The 20,782-nt window shown below is 44.0% G+C and overlaps 1 protein-coding gene across 1 annotated transcript in view; it reads right to left on the bottom strand.

Moving 5' to 3' along the window:
• The window catches only part of LOC119857693 (sodium/hydrogen exchanger 10-like), a 328,581-nt gene that overhangs the window by 154,806 nt on the left and 152,993 nt on the right, over positions 1-20,782 (bottom strand). The window contains 2 exon segments of the mRNA XM_043517916.1: positions 15,218-15,337; positions 19,485-19,582. Of these exon segments, the coding sequence (XP_043373851.1) occupies positions 15,218-15,337; positions 19,485-19,582 (218 nt within the window).

The following is a 20,782-nucleotide window of genomic DNA, read 5'->3' as shown; positions in this document are numbered from 1 at the left end:
CAGGATAAAACAGACTTATTTAGGGTTTGGGCCCCATTGGGAGTTGGGCATCTGAGTGTTAAAGACAGGAACATTTCTTAAACTGCTTTCAGTTAAGCTTGCAGTTTGTGGGATGTGGTTTGGATCTGGGTCTGTGTTTGTGTCTGGCAAGCGTGTCTGGCACATCCAGGCAGGGTTCTGGAGTCCCAAGCTGGCAGGGAAAGCAGTAGTCTTGGCACATCAGTTGGCAGCCCCAAGGGAGTTTCTGTGATCCAACCCTTCACAGCTACCACCTACATAACAAAGAACTCCCTGCAGGCATCAGATCCCACTCAACATGAGTCATGGTGACACAGATTGCATTCTAGAACAACGTCCCCTTAATAGACATTTGTAGAGCTGCAACCTGGACTTCAGAGCACACTTTTGCAAAGCATTATGCTATCACACAAGGCCTTATCTCAGATTCTATTGTTGGCCTTACAGTGCTCTCATCACACACTTATACATAACTCCGAACCCCTGCCACCCCTGGTGGGGCACTGCTGTACAAGCACCTAGAGTGGAGTACCCATAGGGACACCACTTGAAGAAGAAGTTACTCACCGTGTGCAGTAACAATGGTTCTTTAAGATGTGTGTCCCTGTGGGTGCTCTACTACCCACCCTTCTCCCCTCTACTTCGGAGTTCACACAGCCGAGCTTTGCAGTAGAGAAGGAATGGAGGGGATGGTCGGGGGTGTGCGTGCGACAGAAAGCGCCAACGGCTGACCGAGACAGCTCCTGTGCGCACTCTTCCCCTGACCAAGTATTGCTGTGAAAAATCTCCCATCTCCGACGCATGGACACACCGACACCTAGAGTGGAACACCTTCAGGGACACAGATCTCGAAGAACCATCATTACTGCACAAGGTGAGTAACTACTTCTTTAAGCTTTCAAGATGCTACCAGCACCAGTACTGACTTCAGCAGCTTTATCCAAGCAAGCTCTGTTGGCTATATCTACACTAGTTCCATTGAGTCTGTACTGCTCATGTTGTCTACCAGTGTGTTGACATCTGGATCAGTGCACTGCAAACTTTCTTGGTGGCTAGAGACTTACTATGTGTATTGGTTCTGGATTCATGTACATTATATTACATGGTACCTGTTACAAACAAGATATTGGTAATGATGCCTAGGTACTGGCCAGGTCTTTTCATCCTAGGCAGCAGTCATCAATATCAGCTACTTTAGCAGCATACTCTGAGTTGACATCAGTACAAGTGCTGATGCTGGGACATACGTTCCTGGTACCGAGACTACTTTTGACTCCAACTGGGACTTCTCCTCTATTTCCAGAAGAATATTATATATCCCCTTCAGAGTTGGATTGCAGCAGGCAGGCTTCAACAGCCAGATCTTTTCAATACCCTTACTCTACCACTTATGCACGTCATTCTTCACTCACACTGGATTGTTATTCCTCTAGAGACATTCCTACCTGGTGCCCAGTGCCTTTGGCAGTGCAACATTATGATTATCCACCCTGGCCATAATGGGCTTCGTAGACTGGCTCTCAGGGCACTAGCTCACCCTGAGCATCTCTTTTGAGACCAAAATGTCTGTCTCTGGTTCCAGTTCATCCTAGGAAAGGGCCATTTCACCTACCCCAAGCACAAATGCCTCATTTGGAAGATTTCAGAGTAGCAGCCGTGTTAGTCTGTATTCGCAAAAAGAAAAGGAGTACTTGTGGCACCTTAGAGACTAACAAATTTATTAGAGCATAAGCTTTCGTGAGCTACAGCTCACTTCATCGGATGCATTTGGTGGAAAAAACAGAGGAGAGATTTATATACACACACACAGAGAACATGAAACAATGGGTTTATCATACACACTGTAAGAGTGTGATCACTTAAGATAAGCCATCACCAACAGCAGGGGGGGAAGGAGGAAAACCTTTCATGGTGACAAGCAGGTAGGCTAATTCCAGCAGTTAACAAGAATATCAGAGGAACAGTGGGGGGTGGGGTGGGAGGGAAATACCATGGGGAAATAGTTTTACTTTGTGTAATGACTCATCCATTCCCAGTCTCTATTCAAGCCTAAGTTAATTGTATCCAGTTTGCAAATTAATTCCAATTCAGCAGTCTCTCGTTGGAGTCTGTTTTTGAAGCTTTTTTGTTGAAGTATAGCCACTCTTAGGTCTGTGATCGAGTGACCAGAGAGATTGAAGTGTTCTCCAACTGGTTTTTGAATGTTATAATTCTTGACGTCTGATTTGTGTCCATTCATTCTTTTACGTAGAGACTGTCCAGTTTGGCCAATGTACATGGCAGAGGGGCATTGCTGGCACATGATGGCATATATCACATTGGTAGATGCGCAGGTGAACGAGCCTCTGATAGTGTGGCTGATGTGATTAGGCCCTATGATGGTATCCCCTGAATAGATATGTGGACAGAGTTGGCAACGGGCTTTGTTGCAAGGATAGGTTCCTGGGTTAGTGGTTCTGTTGTGTGGTGAGTGGTTGCTGGTGAGTATTTGCTTCAGATTGGGGGGCTGTCTGTAAGCAAGGACTGGTCTGTCTCCCAAGATCTGAGAGAGCGATGGCTCGTCATTCAGGATAGGTTGTAGATCCTTGATGATGCGTTGGAGGGGTTTTAGTTGGGGGCTGAAGGTGATGGCTAGTGGCGTTCTGTTGTGACTTTGTCCTGACCCATAACTATTTCACATTTGGTGACAATGTATACCTTCAAATCAGCGGCACTGCGATGGGTACCCGCATGGCCCCACAGTATGCCAACATTTTTATGGCTGACTTAGAACAACGCTTCCTCAGCTCTCGTTCCCTAATGCCCCTACTCTACTTGCGCTACATTGATGACATCTTCATCATCTGGACCCATGGAAAAGAAGCTTTTGAGGAATTCCACCATGATTTCAACAATTTCCATCCCACCATCAACCTCAGCCTGGACCAGTCCACACAAGAGATCCACTTCCTGGACACTACGGTGCTAATAAGCGATGGTCACATAAACACCACCCTATATCGGAAACCTACTGACCGCTATTCCTACCTACATGCCTCTAGCTTTCATCCAGATCATACCACTCGATCCATTGTCTACAGCCAAGCGCTACGATATAACCGCATTTGCTCCAACCCCTCAGACAGAGACAAACACCTACAAGATCTCTATCATGCATTCCTACAACTACAGTACCCACCTGCTGAAGTGAAGAAACAGATTGACAGAGCCAGAAGAGTACCCAGAAGTCACCTACTACAGGACAGGCCCAACAAAGAAAACAACAGAACGCCACTAGCCATCACCTTCAGCCCCCAACTAAAACCCCTCCAACGCATCATCAAGGATCTACAACCTATCCTGAATGACGAGCCATCGCTCTCTCAGATCTTGGGAGACAGACCAGTCCTTGCTTACAGACAGCCCCCCAATCTGAAGCAAATACTCACCAGCAACCACACACCACACAACAGAACCACTAACCCAGGAACCTATCCTTGCAACAAAGCCCGTTGCCAACTCTGTCCACATATCTATTCAGGGGATACCATCATAGGGCCTAATCACATCAGCCACACTATCAGAGGCTCGTTCACCTGCGCATCTACCAATGTGATATATGCCATCATGTGCCAGCAATGCCCCTCTGCCATGTACATTGGCCAAACTGGACAGTCTCTACGTAAAAGAATGAATGGACACAAATCAGACGTCAAGAATTATAACATTCAAAAACCAGTTGGAGAACACTTCAATCTCTCTGGTCACTCGATCACAGACCTAAGAGTGGCTATACTTCAACAAAAAAGCTTCAAAAACAGACTCCAACGAGAGACTGCTGAATTGGAATTAATTTGCAAACTGGATACAATTAACTTAGGCTTGAATAGAGACTGGGAATGGATGAGTCATTACACAAAGTAAAACTATTTCCCCATGGTATTTCTCCCTCCCCCCACCCCCCCCCACGGTTCCTCTGATATTCTTGTTAACTGCTGGAATTAGCCTACCTGCTTGTCACCATGAAAGGTTTTCCTCCTTCCCCCCCCTGCTGTTGGTGATGGCTTATCTTAAGTGATCACTCTCCTTACAGTGTGTATGATAAACCCATTGTTTCATGTTCTCTGTGTGTGTGTATATAAATCTCTCCTCTGTTTTTTCCACCAAATGCATCCGATGAAGTGAGCTGTAGCTCACGAAAGCTTATGCTCTAATAAATTTGTTAGTCTCTAAGGTGCCACAAGTACTCCTTTTCATCTGGAAGACACAACTAAGATGACAGACAAAAGGATACCATGGAAAAATTTTCTCATTTATCATCTTTGCCTGATGAAGTGATCAATCCTGAAGCATCCTCACCTCCACCAGGATTTTAAGACTCCAGGCTACTAATGAGAAGGACTGCTAAAACATAGGGGATTCGGTCCAAAGTTGTACAAGAGAACCCTCATAAACTCCTGGACAAACTGCAGGCCCTGGCTTCAGGAAGGGTCAACCTTACAATCAGTGAGACCCTCCTGGATCCTGCCAAAGCTTTATGGCATACCCCAGTCTCCTTGTCACCAACAGCAAAGTGTACTGATAGGCACTACCAGGTGCCTCCACAGCAATTTTCTCAACCTTTTTGGGCTCCGGACCCTTTTGTAAATTTTGATGGCCTGTCATGACCCAGTAAGTAGGCTGGAGGTGGGGCGTTGGGTCCTGCTATCCTTGGTGGTGGAGGATGTTGCAAAGCCAACCCTGCACTGACTCCACAACAATGGCTTCTGTGGCTCCGGTTCTGCAGGGCTGGCTGGGCTTGTCTCCCTACTCCAGGCTTTGTGACCTCCAGAATTGCAGCACTTTTCTGGTTTAGCCCCAACCCCCCAACAGTAGGGGTGTCAGCTGGTCCAAATTTTTGTTAGTGGCATTGCAACCTGATGCACAGGATCATGGTGCCACTCACTCAAGTTGGCCAGGTGGCCCCCTGTCATCATGATGGAGGTGTGGCTTGAACTAAAACCTGAATGGTGCTGTGACCCTGGAGCTCTGTCTTACGGAGAGTACATCTTCCCATTTCCTCTCTGATCCTTTTCCATTTGTAAATCCATAGCCCTGATCTCTTTAGTGTCTCACTTTCCTGTACCCAAACACACTGCCCCAGCCTAGAGTTCCCTCCTGCACCAAAACTCCCTCCCAGAGCTTGCATCCCTAACCCTCTCCTGCACCCCAAGCAATATTACCAATAACGGTAATATTACCATATCAACCAACAAAGAACTCGGAGTGTTCAACCATCTGTGTCGGGTATGTGTTCAAGCATCTGTGTCGGGTTGATGTGGCTCTCACATTGAAGGTTTTTTGCCAAAGTGGCCCCCACTTCAAAAGAAGTGAAGAGCATTGCTCTAGATAAACATAGTCAGCCACCTCAGCCAGACAGGTGGTGAATATTCTTGGGATTTTTGGCAGTCCTAGAGTCTACAACTCCACTCAGTCCTACTTCTTGTTCTGCCAATCACTAAGAACAAACAAGTTTTTTAAAATTAATGGGAGATAACACTGCCCACTTATTTATAGTGTAGCCTGGAAGTGAGAACAGGCATATCTTGACTTTAGTAAAGCTTTTGATACTGTCTCACATGCCCGTCTTTTCAACAAACTAGGGAAATGCAATTTAGATGGAGCTACTATAAGGTGGGTGCAAAACTTGTTGGAAAACCATTCCCAGAGAGTAGTTATCAGTGGATCACAGTCATGCTGGAAGGGCATAATGAGTGCAGTCCCGCAGGGATCAGTTCTGGGTCTTGTTCTGTTCAATAACTTCATCAGTGATTTAGATAATGGCATAGATAGCACGATTATACAGTTTGCAAATGATACTAAGCTGGGAGGGGTTACAAGTGATTTCGAGGATAGGATTATAATTCAAAATGATCTGGACTAACTGGAGAAATGGTCTGAAGTAAATAGGATGAAATTCAATAAGGACAAATACAATGTACTCCATTTAGGAAGGCACAATCAGTTGCAGACATACAAAATGGGAAATGTCTGCCCAGGAAGGAGTACTGAGGAAAGGGATCTGGGGTCATAGTTGTGGGAGAAATTGCTGTTAACCTTACTGTTGAAACTGACCCCATCCCATTCTGCGGCAAAATCTATGCACTATATGCAACATATGTAAGAGCTGTAACGCAAGAGGCCTACAGGCCTGTATCCTGTAAGACTTGGCTGAAGCTAAAGCATTTACGTATGCTAGCTTGTGGCATTTGACCCAGATAATGGACTAGGCCAATCTCTAACTAGAAAAGAACCAAAGGGCCTCCGGAAAAGTCCCTAGCTGTCCATTATATGCACCCTCCACCCTGCAAAAGTCCCTAGTCAAAACAGTGCCACAGCAAACCGCAGATTTTGATAATAACACGGTGCGTCAGCACTGTGCTAATTATGAAACTGCCCTTCTATTAATTCCTTATAAGGCTTTATTAATAATGTTCGAGTGGTAAGGAAATGTATAATTTGTTTTGAATTTGGACCTATATAAATCTGGTATTATAGGGGCAGGGCAGAGAGAGATTAGGGTGGCACCTGCATGTGACAATCTCTGTCTCCCTCTCCCTGCATGCTTGTATTCAATAAAGGACCTCAGAGTGTTTGAACCAAACAGATGGTGTGACTCATTTTCCACAACATAGTGGACCACAAGCTAAATATGAGTCCACAGTTGCAAAAAAGCTGTTGCAGAAAGGCCCGAACATCCTTCTGGGATGTATTATCAGGAGTATTGTAAGCAACACAAGAGAAGTAATTCTTCCGCTCTACTCCACACTGATTAGGCCTCAACTGGAGTATGATGTCCAGTTCCGGGCACCATAGGAAGGATATGGACAAACTGGAGAGAGTCCAGAGAGGAGCGATAAAAATGATTAAAGGTCTAGAAAACATGACCTATGAGGGAAGATTGAAAAAATTGGGTTTGTTTAGTCTGGAAAAAAGAAGACTGAGAGAGGACATGATAACAATTTTCAAGTATGTAAAAGGTTTTTACAAGGAAGAGGAAGAGAAATTGTTTTTCTTAACCTCTGAGGATAGGACAAGAAGCAATGGGCTTAAATTGCAGCAAGGGAGGTTTAGGTTGGACATTAGGAAAAACTTCCTAACTATCAAGGTGGTTAAGCACTGGATTAAATTGTTTAGAGAGGTTGTGGAATCTCCATCATTGGAGATTTTTAAGAGCAGGTTAGACAAACACCAGTCAGGAATGATCTAGATAATACTTAGTCCTACCACGAGTGCAGGAGACTGGACTAGATGACCTCTCGAGGTCCCTTCCAGTTCTATGATTTGTATTGCACTTTTGTAGCCTGCACTGCAAGGCATTTATGTGCCAGATATGCTAAAAACATTCATAAGCCCCTTCATGCTTTGGCCACCATTCCAGAGGACATGCTTCTATGCTGATAACGCGCGTTAAAAATATGTGTTAACTAAATTTGTGACTCAAGTCCTTGGAGGAGAATTGTAAGTCTCCTGCTCTGTTTTACCCGCATTCTGCCATATATTTTGTGTTATAGCAGTCTCCGGTGATGACCCAACACATGTTGTTCTCTTTAAGAATACTTTCACTGCAGATTTGACAAAACGCAAAGAAGGTACCAATGTGAGATTTCTAAAGATAGCTACAGCACTTGACCCCAAGGTTTAAGAATGTGAAGGGCCTTCCAAAATTTGAGAGGGATGAGGTATGGAGCAAGCTTTCAGGAATCTTAAAAGAACAATACTCCGATGCAGAAACTACAGAACCCAAACCACCAAAAAAGAAAATCAACCTTGTGCTGGTGGCTGCAGGGGATGACTCAGATGATGAGAATGAACATGCACTGCTTTGAATCGTTATCGAGCAGAACCCATCATCAGCATGGACGCATGTCCCCTGGAATGGTGGTTGAAGCATGAAGGGACATATGAATATTTAGCGCATCTGGCATGCAAATATCTTGCGATGCTGACTACAACAGTGCCATGCAAACACCTATTCTCACTGTCAAGTGACACTGTAAATAAGAAGCGAGGAGCATTATCTCCTGTAAATATAAACAAACTTGTATGTCTGAGCAATTGGCTGAACACGAAGTAGGACTGATTGGACCTGTAGGCTCTAAAGTTTTCCATTGTTTTATTTTTGAATGCAGTTATTTTTTGTACATAATTCTATATTTGTAAGTTCAACTTTCATGATAAAGAAATTGCACTATAGTACTTTTATTAGGTGAATTGAAAAATATTATTTCTTGTTTTTTAAAGTGAAAATATTTGTCATCAAAAATAAATATAAAGTGAGCACTGTACACTTTGTATTCGGTGTTGTAATTGAAATCAATATATTTGAAAATGTAGAAAACATCCAAAAAATTTATATAAATGGTATTCTATTATTGTTTAACAGTGTGATTAATTGCAATTAATATTTTTAATTGCATGATTAATTGCGATTAATATTTTTAATAGCTTGACAGCCCTAGTACAAACATTTTCTGGTGCAGATTTATTTGTGTTGACAACATAACTGTAAAAATAGCTTACAATATTAACACTGAAATCATTAGTTTCAGAGTTGGTATGAATGTGACAGTTTACACCTCTCAAAGTTATTGTTTCAGAATGTCTGCAGGTTCAGGAAAAAATAGTACATCTGTTACACATGGCACATATTTTCAAGATTACCTCCACAACTTTAAGAGCTTGAAACAATCTTATATAATGAAACAATATTTGAAAACCTATATTCTAGAACACAATCCACTAGAAAGGTGTGGCATAAGATGGATTGTGCAGCAAATTCTATAGCCTCATGTAAGACACAGAGCTCTAATTATTAAATGTATGTATAAGACTGGCACATCTGGTGCCAGTAACATAGGTTCAGAAATGTCACTTAATGCCCTAAGAGAGAGGAACAGTTTCTAAAAATGTCCAGGATAAGCATTTGAGCCAGAAAGGCTGCAGAGGATGCTTGCAATCTTGTCAAATGTGTTGTCACTCTGCTTGGCAAGGAAACATTTGCCATGTCATAGCACAAGCAAATACAGGAGATTATCCACAGCAAAATCTTTTGAGAAGTGACTTGGATCCCCTTCAGCCTATCTGTGACAGCTATGAAGACAAGCAGAACTGCTTGGACCTGTCGAGGTAGAATGCCAACTCGCTTCTGACATCCAGAGTATGCAGCCACTCATCTTTATTTGAGTGAGGTTTCAGGAAGAATGAAGGTAAGTAAATCACCTAGTTGATATGGAAGTTAGTCACCACTTTCAAAACAAACTTTGGATGAGCGTACAGGTAAACCTTGTCTTTAAAGAAAATTGTATAAGGAGGGCCAGATATAAGTACATGTAGCTCACCTATCCTCCTGGAAGAAGTAATGGCCACTGAACATGCTACCTTCACTGAAAGATGTAACAAACAGCAGATAGCTAAAGGCTCAAAGGGAGACCATATCAGCTTTGACAATACCAAGATCAAGTCCCACAGGGGAAACAGATCTCATACCTGAGGATACAACTGTTCCAGGCCTTTCAAAAATCTTATTGACATCTTCTTAGAAAATACAGAGCAATTATCAATCTAAGGGTGGAAAACTGAGATAGCTGCTAGGTGGAATTTGATAAAACTAACCATCAACCCATGTTGTTTTGGGTATAACAGATAGTCCTAGATATGCTAGATTGAAGAATGGATTGGCGAAACTCCAGATTTTTGGGACCAGACAGAGAATCGCTTCCACGCAGGCAGGTAAGTAGTTAGTCGATGGCCTCCTACTGTATAACAGCACATTCTGAACCACTTTTGAATAAGATCCTTCTTAAGGGTCTAGCAATGGAGCATCCATGTTTTTAAATGGAGTGCCTGAAAAATGGGGTGGAGTAGGCAGCCATGGTCTTGAGAAATTAGGCCAAGAAAATTAATGGAGGAGAGGTCCATCAATGGCTACTAGCCAAGATGATCAGGGATGAAACCCCTACTCTCTGGGTGTCCCTAAACCCTCTGAATGCCAGAAGCTGGGAATGGACAACAGGAGATGGACCACTCAATAATTGCCCTGCAATGTTATTTTCCTCTGAAGCATCTAGCACTGGCCACTGTCGGAAGACAAGATACTGGGCTAGATGAACCATTAGTCTGACCCAGTATGGCCATTCTTATGTTCTGGATGCAATGGAAGTGAGCTTACATTGAAAGGGACAGAAAAAGTGAATAACCAGTGCTGCTGAGGCCAAGCTGTAGCTACAAGCATTACTTCAGCATGATGTAGTTTGATTTTCAGCAGAAAATCTGTGAAGGAGTGCGATCACTGGGAAAGTGTACAGGAGCTTGTCAACCCAGGGCAACAGCAAGTGTTTGTGAGGGAACCTGGACTGTGACCCTGAAGGGAACAAAACTGCTGGTTCTCATTACAAGCAGATTCATCTGGGGAGTCTCCCACAGTTGGAAAATAAACCTGGCTATACCTGGATGGAGACACCACTCGTGGTGACTCAAATGATTGGTGTAGATGATCTGCAAGCTCATTCTGCATTCCCTGGAAGGCAAGAGGCTTTGAAATTGATCAAATTGGCAATGCAAAAATCCAAGAGTTGGACTGCCTCTTCTCAGTGCAGGGAAGAGTGGGTTCCTCCCTGCTGCTGAGATACAATATTGCCACTGTATTGTCTGTGAGAACGAGCAGCGTTTTTCCCCCTTGAAATGGGAGAGGAAAGCCTGACATGCCAGTCGGATAGCTCTAAACTCTCTCACTTTTATGTGTAGAATCAAACCCATTGTAGACCATAATCCCTGCATCTGCAGAGAAGCAGATGAGCCACCCCCGAGGAGATGCATCCATCACTAATGTCAGTGAAGACTGAGGATGGACAAAGGGAATACCTATGCATATGTTGACAGGGTTTGTTCACCAATCTAGAGAGCCTAAAATATGAAAGGGCTCCAACACCACCAATCAGAGGCTGACAGTTTGGTAAGAATATGGAGCCCAGCCAACCTTTTAGTTTCCTGAGGCATAATCTGGAATGCTGGACTATATATATACACAAGAGGTCATATGCCCCAGAAGCCTCATACAATTCCATGCTGTTGTGACTGGATGAGCCTTGAGATCCAAAATGATGGACTGGATTTGTCTGAAATCTTGATTTGGAAGGAAAGCTCTGGCTTGAGTAGAGTCCAGGCCTGCCCCAGTAAACTCTATTCTCTGAACTGGGGAGAGGATACACTTCTCTCTGTTAATTAACAGCACCAGCGCATTGAAGATTGCCTGGATAAGAGTTACACTGGGCAGTACCTGAACCCTGGGCTGGTCTCTCTCAAGCCAGTTGTCCAGGTAGGAATAGATTTGCACACCTAACTTCCTCAGAAATGCAGCCACCACTGCTATACATTTTTAAAAAGTCCAAGGAGTTGCAGACATGCCAAAAGGCAGCACAGTGAACTGGTAATGAAACTGGCTTACCAAAAGCCTGACATACTTCCTGTGGCACTGATAAATCGCCACATGGAAGTATGTGTCCTTTAAAATGAGAGTGGCATGCCAGTCTCCAGGATCCAGGAAGGGAATACTGGAAGCCAGCGTGACCATGTCAAATTTCATCTTTTTCAGATATCTGAGTTGATGCAGGTCTAAAAATTGGTCTGAGACCTCCCTTTGCTTTCAGAATTAGGAAATAGTGGAACTAAAACCCCATCCCTCTGTGACACTGTGGAAACTCTTCTATGGCTCCCACCCAGATGAGGACCACATCAGGAGAATGGTTCTTGAAGAGGGACATGGAGGGAGGGTGGGAAGAAGGGGTAGAAACAAATTGAAGGGTGTATTCCACTTCCACAGTGCTTAAGACCCATTAGTCTGAAGCAATTAGGAACCAAACACTTAGGAAGTGGGATACACAGTTTGCAAACAGAGGGTATGAAGAGACTTGGATCATAGAGACTGCTATGGAGTCTTTGACTGACTCATCAAAATGTTTGTTTAGTGCCCCCAGGATGCCTAGATGAACCAGGAGCTGCTGTAGTAGAAGAAGAGGTTGGCCTGTGCCTAAAACTCCTACTCTTTTTCCTTATTAGGTCCTGGCAAGGCACAAGAGTTGGGTATCGGTGAGACTGCTGAGGACGAAAGTGTTTTCTAGTCGGGGCCAGTGTATATATGATAATGACTTTAGAATCACACAGAAGTCCTTTAAGCCATGAAGTTTATCATCCATCTGCACCAAGAAGAGGGAAGACCCTTCAAATGGCAAGCCTTGAATAGTCCTCTGAACTTCTTGGGGCAGCCCCAAAGATTGCAGTGAAGAGCACCTGCACATAGTGATGGCAGAGGCTATGATCCTAATAGCTGAGTCAGCAGCATCTAAACTGGCCTGGAGCAAAGTTCTAGACACCAATTTCCCTTCCTCCACCAGTGAAAGAAACTCTTGCTTAGTGTCCTCAAGCAGCTTGTCCTGAAATTTCAATGTGGAGTCATAGATGTTATAATCATACTACCCTAATCCATTTTTCTTATGAACAGGTCAAGTTTCTGGAATCCTTTGACTTGGGGTAGTCACTTGTTGCCCCTAGGATTCCCTGTTGTTGGTAGCCAAGACAACCAGTAACCCCAGAGGGGAGTGGGAATACACATGTTCCAAGTCTTTGGAGAGAACATAGTATATATGATCAGCCCTCTTAGATGTGAGTGGAAATGGCAAGGGAGTTTGTCCCGAGGTTTTGATGGGCTCTAAAATCACCTCATTGACTGGTAGGACCACATGAGATGGGTCAGTTGTCACCAGAATGCCAATAAGATGACTGGACAGCTCTATAACCTTCTCTGCCTGGATATCCAAGGCCAAGGCAACTCTTTTTTAAAGCTCCTGGTGAGCTCTGCAGTCATTAGGTATGGGTGTGGTGATTCCCAAGGGAACTATTTCATCTAGGGAAGAGGAGGATGAGGCCAGTGAAGGTTAAGAGCTGAACCTCCTATGATAATCAGATAGCTGGATCTCCGCGATCCACTTCCTTGTGCTTGGTACTAGGCCCAGCCAACCTCTGACTCCGAAAATGACTCAGGGACTGGTGCTCATATGAAGAGAGGTCATTGTTGTCAGCCTTCCTCTTGACAGTACCATTAGATGAGAGCTCTGAAATGCAGGAGACTGATGCAATTATCGGTGCTGTGCTGAGGAGAGCAACGCAGTGTGGTCTGGTGATATTGGAGGAGCAACTTCCTGCACTGCCAGGTAAGACAAACTCAAGTACTTCAATGCCGAAAAAGCCTTCAGTGTGGACAGAACCGTAAGTGACTCTGAGCAATGAGTAAGAGAAGAAGGCAAGAAGAAGTTGAAGGTACCTTGTCAGGCCCTGGACTGAATGGTGCCTGCCCCGGTGCCAGAGTCCACGATAAAGCATTAGCTGATGACTGAGATGAGGCATGCTTCAATTTTGACTGCACTCTACTTGAGCCTTTGTCCCCCTGCTTGGGGAACTTAGAAACCGGCAATCTTCCTCTCCTGGTCACATCCTTGGAAACTATGTTTCTTCCTTTGCACCAAGAAGGGTGAAAACTGCAGGGACTTGGCCAATATCAGAGGAACGTTTCTCACAGAAGCTGAAGTACTCGGCACATTCTCCAAATGGGAAGGCTTTGAAGGTAGTCTCAGAGCAGCCTCCATCAACAGAAATTTAAGCCTGACCTATCAGTCTTTATTGATCCTTGGCTTAAAGTCCTAAAAATTTGACACTGATCCCTAATGTGAGACTCATCCAGACACTTTAAACAGAGTGCGGGTTAGTCATTGGCATCAGTTTGGAACATGAAAAAAAGGGCTTGAAGCGTGGTGACGGAAGCATTCCTTGGTACTGAAAAATGGAACCACAAGCCAGGTATGAAAAAAATCACTTTTAACTAAACTAAAACTTATCCTGCTACCTGACTAACATTAAAACTATACCAATGGGGAACTATTTACAACTAAAAAACATGCTGAGAGAACTTGCCAAGACAGGACAGTTTTCAGCTGCTGTTGTTGATGCAAGAAGGAACTGATGGAGTTGAGGGCAACCCTAACTTTTAAACCAAGAAGCACACACCACATGGGTACTGCTGAGGGAAAAAAATTCTAACAACTCTACCTGAGGCACGCGCACGCCTCCCCAAGAGCGGAACGTTCATGTGCAATCACTCAAAGAAGAAAATACAGTTTCTTCAGCCATGCCAAACCCGTGGGGGAAAAAACGCAGAAATTGGGCTTGGTTTTGGCTTAACTGTCTTGTGAGTTGCTTGTTGGCTAGTTTTTGGTTTGGAGCTTGTTTGACTTGTAGTTTGTTGCTTGTTGCAGCTTGTTGCTTCTTTTTTTTTGATTGGCTCCCAGCAAGCAAGGGTGGGGGCAGGGGGGAACAGGGGCAAAGGACAAGCAGGGGCAAGGGGGAGAGAGAGTCAGGGGTGCACAGCGGGCTCACCACAGTCCCAGACTGCACGCCGGGGGACTTAGTCACATAGAGTGTTGGGGTTCTTAGGGATTGGCTTGTTTAGGCCTTATTTTGAAATGGGATTAGCTTGATTTTTGGCTTATTGTGAAAGTAAGGGTGCTTATTTACTGCATGAAAGTTGGCAACTGTGAGTTGCTTGTGTAATCAAGATACCAACAGTAGCCAGAAATACATTCTTTCATCTTTAATAACCACAGTAATGAGTTCTGAAGGACCCATGATTGATCACAAATACATACACGGGGAACAAAAATTTTATAATAGACTTTCCAATCTGGCAGAGAAAGGTTTAACAAGATCCAATGGCAGGAAGTCTGTGCTAGACAAATTCAGACTGGAAATAAAGTATAAATTTTTAACAGTGAGGCTAGGTAACAATTGGAAAAAATCACCAAGGGTCATGGCGGAGTCTCCATCACCAAAAATCTTAGAATCAAGATTGGATTTTTTTAAAAAAAGATATGCTCTAGTTCAAAAGAAGTTATTTTGGAGAAGTTCTATGGCCTGTGTAATATAGGAGGTCAGACTGCAATATCCACAATGGTCCCTTCTGGCTTTGGAATCTATGACTGGTAAAAATGCCCCTTAGAGAAGAAAAGATAAAGCAATTAATATGGAAAATAACCTTAACAATAGGTGTAAGTAATAGCTGTATGCTGATAGCCCAATTAAATTGATGTACTACACCTAAATCTTTATTTAGGTTATATTATACTGTACTTACCTTGATGGTTTAGATTTTTCATCTTTCACATTGTAAACCCAATCAGATAACAATTTCTCACAGGAAACTAATAGTCCTTTGCTTTCCCAATATGTCTTTACCTCATGAATGTTCATAAATCTAAAAAAGAAAAATGTCATCACACAAATGTATACTACTGGAAAATAAATCTATAATACATACACAGACTAGATCCTCAAATGATGTAAACTGATATGACGAGATAACTGGCTCCGTGGATGAGGGAAAAGCAGTGAACGTGTTGTTCCTTGACTTTAGCAAAGCTTTTGACAAGGTCTCTCACAGTATTCTTGCCAGTAAGTTAAAGAAGTATGGGCTGGATGAATGGACAATAAGGTGGATAGAAAGCTGGCTAGATTGTCGGGCTCAATGGGTAGTGATCAATGGCTCCATGTCTAGTTGACAGCCGGTATCAAGTGGAGTGCCCCAAGGGTTGGTCCTCAGGCCAGTTTTGTTCAATATCTTCATTAATGATCTGGAGGATGGTGTGGATTGCACCCTCAGCAAGTTTGCAGATGACACTAAACTGGAAGGAGAGGTAGATATGCTGGAGGGTAGGGATAGGATTAGACAAATTAGAGGATTGGGCCAAAAGAAATCTGATGAGGTTCAACAAGGACAAGTGCAGAGTCCTGCACTTAGGACGGAAGAATCCCATGCACCGCGACAGACTAGGAACCGAATAGCTAGGGAGCAGTTCTGCAGAAAAGGACCTAGGGGTTACAGTGGACAAGAAGCTGGATATGAGTCAACAGTGTGCCGTTGTTGCCAAGAAGGCCAATGGCATTTTGGGATGTATAAGTAGGGGCATTGCCAGCAGATTGAGGGACGTGATCGTTCCCCTCTATTCAACGTTCGTGAGGCCTCATCTGGAGTACTGTGTCCAGTTTTGGGCCCCACACTATAAGAAGGATGTGGAAAAATTGGAAAACGTCCAGCGGAGGGCAACAAAAATGATTAGGGGACTGGAACACATGACTTATGAGGAGAGGTTGAGGGAACTGGGATTGTTTAGTTTGTGGAAGAGAAGAATGAGGGGGGGATTTGATAGCTGCTTTCAACTACCTGAAAGGGGGTTCCAAAGAGGATGGATCTAGACTGTTCTCAGTGGTAGCAGATGACAGAACGAGGAGTAATGGTCTCAAGTTGCAGTGGGGGAGGTTTAGGTTGGATATTAGGAAAAACCTTTTCACTAGGAGGGTGGTGAAATACTGGAATGCATTACCTAGGAAGGTGATGGAATCTCCTTCCATAGAAGTTTTTAAGGTCAGGCTTGACAAAGCCCTGGCTGGGATGATTTAGTTGGGGATAGGTCCTGCTTTGAGCAGGGGGTTGGACTAGATGACCTCCTGAGGTCCCTTCCAACCCTAATATTCTATGATTCTATGTAGCTCCATCAAAATAAGTGAAGCTACACCAATTTATCCCAGCTGATGATCTGGTCCACAAGATCAACTGAATAGAGTTTCCATAAATATAGTATTAAGACCAAAGTATTGTCATCAATTTTATATTTCTATTAAAATCCATGAAATTATATACAGACCAAATTCTGCACTTATATTTGCATGTGCTTCTCACTGAAGTAAATGGAAACGTTGTATGTACATTCAAGGGCAAAATATAAAACATTCCGCTTTTAATAAATACCTTAGTATGATATCCACAGACCTCAGTATCCAAGGACTTTTCTCTGACTATTACTGTATGGAAGGATGGTCTTGTGGCTAAGGCATCTGGACAGGGACTCAGGAAACCTAGGTTCAGTTTTCAGGTCTTTCACAAACTTTCTATCTTATCTTGCAAAAGTCATTTAGAGTAAAATTTTCAAGAATGCCCCCAAAAAACAATGAGGAGTCTGGTGGCACCATAAAGACTAACAGATTTATTTGGGCATAAGCGTTTGTGCGTAAAAACCCCACTTCTTCAGATGAATGACCCACTGATTTTCTGTGGCACTTAGACTTTTTGTTTACTTACAATGTAAGTTGTTCTGTAGAAGGACTATTTTTTACTATGTGTTTGCACAGCATCAGCACTACTGTAATATAAGTCATAAGTAAAGCTGCAAGTTTGTCATGGATTACATGACTTTCCAGGACATCCATGCAGCTCCAGCTGCTGCTGGGACAGTCTTGGGACACCGCCCCACTCCCAGCAGAAGAAATTTGGGTGTCGGAGGGGCCTTAGGGCAGCGCTTAACTTGAGGGGGGACTCCCTAGAAGCAGCGACATGTCCCTCCCTCCCTCAGCTCCTAGCTCCGCATGCGGCCTCCGTCCATGGGCACTGCCCTCACACCTGCCATTGGCCGCAGTTCCCAGCCAATGGGAGCTGCAGATCCAGTGCTTGGGGTGGGGGCAGTGCGCAGAGCTAGGAGCTGAGGGAGGGACATGTCCCCACTTCCAGGGAGCCACAAGGAACCAGGTAGGGAGGCTGCCAGCCTTCCCAACCCCTGCCCCCCAGCACTAGTGGGGGGCCGGGCTGTGAAAACCACAAGATTTAGTCAGGGATATATAGTACAAGTCATGGACAGGTTCCAGGCTGTGAATTTTTGACTTTTACTAAAAATACCCATGACTACAATGTAGCCTTAGTTATAAGCAACAGCATTTGTAATTCACTACCATTCACTCCAGAATAGATTATTGTAATTCACTGTATCTGAATCTACATATGAAAAAATGCAAAGTCTCCCCACTTGTGCAAAACATAGCTGCTGCCTCCTCCACAGGTTGGACTGCTTTGAACATTCCCCCCTTATAATTTGGACCCTTCACAGACTGCTTCTACATCCAACGTGCAGCTTTGGTCTTGATCTCAATCTTCAGATACATTAATCAATCACATCCCAGTTACATTATTTATCTTGGGTACTTATATGGCCTACAGTATTATAGGAACTGTGGACCTCAGAATTTCTAATATATTTATCCTCGCAATAACCATGTTAGGCAAGGAAGGAACATTATCCCCATTTTACAGATTAGGAATTGAGACAGAGAAAGACTAAGTGACTTGCCCAAAATCACACAGGAATAGGGTTGCCAACTTTCTAATCCCTGAAAACCGAACTCCCATGCCTCACCCCTTTTGAGCCCCACCTCTGCCCTGCCTCTTCCTCTGAGGACCCACTCCCTACCCCACCTGTCCCTCCACCTGTCGCTCACTCTCCACCCCTCCCCATCACTTGCTGTCCCATCCCCCAGGACTCACCCGCCACCTGCAGAGCCGTACTGTGAGGAGCTGATGTGGAGCCTGCCCAATCGCAGCACAACAGGGCATGGCAGAGGTCAGTACCCATAGCGAGGGGCCGAGGTGGGGAAACTGGGGCACAGCGGGGCAGGAGGGAGGTTGGTCTGTGGAGTGAGGCCAAGGTGCAGAAATTGGGGCACAGAAGGGTGGGGCAGTCCATCCCCGGAGCAAGGGGCTGCGGAAATTGGGACATAGTGGCGCAAAGGGAGCAGACAGGACCCTCCCCACCCCAGATGGTGCTGGTACCCACTTTGGAGCCTGGTCCAGGAGCCAGCCAGTTCTCTCCATCAGGCTGGGGGGGTGGGAAGAGCAGCATCTGTTGAGCATTTTCAACTGCAGGGATCTGACTGTTAAATGAACTTCCAGAGGAGATTGAACTAATCCAGACCAGCAATCTTTCTAATTAGAGGCATTCTGATACTTTAGTGACAGATGCTAGTACATAATACTATGATGGACAGATAAAAGTGGCATGGAGATGAAATTCCTGTCTCACTTCTAAAGGCGGTGCTTGTAAAAGAGGGTCAAGGATGGTTTAAGTCATCTTTCAATGCTGCGCCCATGCTATTTTGTTATGTAAATAATAGAGTACATCAGTTACAAGGCTATAATGTCTGGCAATTTTCACGATGATTAATTTGCACCAAACATTGTTTTAAAAATTACTAAACTACTTTGATTAGATTATTCTCTGTTTTTTAAAACAAAACTTCCCCTTTTAGGCTATTCATATGTAGAACATGTACTGTAAGAGCACGTTTTCAAAGCAATGAATATGCCTATAAAATTCTATACCAGCCCATTAAGTTACATGACTGCTTGCACATCAAGTAACTGCATCTACAGGCTGCTCATTTGTAAGCACAAGTCTAGGGATTAGTGAATGCAATGGATGTACATTTCTTCTGTTACAGCCATATTTGAACATCTGGCCCATACTGTCAGATATCCAACTAATTTCAATTTTAAAAATTAAAGTAAATGAAGCACTTACTTCCCTCTAATATCAACATAGCTTTCGGCTGCACCTATTAATGTTTGGGCAGCATCTTGGTTAAGCATTCCAGTGTGGTATTGCTTCTGATAACTAGCCTAGATAAAAACAAAAAACCCTCAAAAACATGAATTAACATAAAAATTTATACAAAGTAAATGAAAAAAGACTTGCTAACTTTTTCTCTATTCTTGCTGGAATAAAAATATTTTACAACATATCAATATCATTAAGTACAAAAATAAATTCATTTTACATACTTACATTTATATTATGTGGATAATTCCATATAAATAATTCTTCCTGTGGACTATCAGGGAGTGCACCTGCCTTCAGCTGTAAGGACCTGGAACTGAACTCCCCAGTTTAGCAATGTGGCATCTGTGGTAATGCTCCTCTTAAGGGGGGGGTGCATGAATGGGGTCCCCACACAGACCTTGTGAGGCTCCTTCCACCAATTGGTGGAGTCAAGAACCTTCTGCAGAATAGATACCCTCTTGGTCAAGCTGTGTTTGCTGGGTGTGCAGACCATCCTGAGCCAGGGTTGGGGGAACCCTGAATGCAGTCTGGTGTGGGGTGTAATGAATGTAGAGGCTGCCATGCGGCCTAGCAGTGCAGGCAGATCCACGCTATGGTTTGAGGCAGTGGTTCTCAACCCACAGCCTGCAGGCTGTTTGCAGCCCAATCAGCACACAGCTGCGGACCATATATCCTCAGGGCCATAGTTAGTATATATATTGTGTCTTTGGGGTATCTTTCTTTCCTCTTCAACTCTCTAACAAGGGATTTGTGCCTTTTTTTTTGGACTGAGAGGCTGATGTATGGTGTGGGAGAGTGCATGTGTCAGGCTCTGAATCAGTAGCAGGTCTCGAGAAAAGAAATAACTTGATTTTGTCTTCTCTCTGCTTTCTAGATCTGCTCTTAAAGCCAGTGCAGAATTTACATTGAGATAGAATATGGGCCTCCCTGAGGCAATGGAAGCAGACGGAATGTCCACTACTGAGGGGAAAAGACTTGTTGCAGGTCTGCCAACGTTTAAACCGTGGGGGTTTGGGCATAACCTCAGCAGAAATATGCCTGGTACCAGCAAGGCAGGTGTTCAGTGACTGGTTGCAGTTTAACTAGAACTCCAAGCAAGGGTACTGAGGTGGACAAGGAAGCCCTGATTGTGAGGCACATAAAAAAGGGGAAGGAAAGAGGTCCCTATAAAGAGAAGGGCAACTATCTTTCTGTATACACTGCTATAAAATCCCTCCTGGCCAGAGGCAAAACCCTTTCACCTGCAAAGGGTTAAGAAG

The sequence above is a fragment of the Dermochelys coriacea genome, chromosome 6 (genome assembly GCF_009764565.3).
Source record: "Dermochelys coriacea isolate rDerCor1 chromosome 6, rDerCor1.pri.v4, whole genome shotgun sequence".
Taxonomy (NCBI): domain Eukaryota; kingdom Metazoa; phylum Chordata; order Testudines; family Dermochelyidae; genus Dermochelys; species Dermochelys coriacea.
Note: the sequence above shows the minus strand (reverse complement) of the source record. Positions and strands in the feature narration are given on the sequence as shown.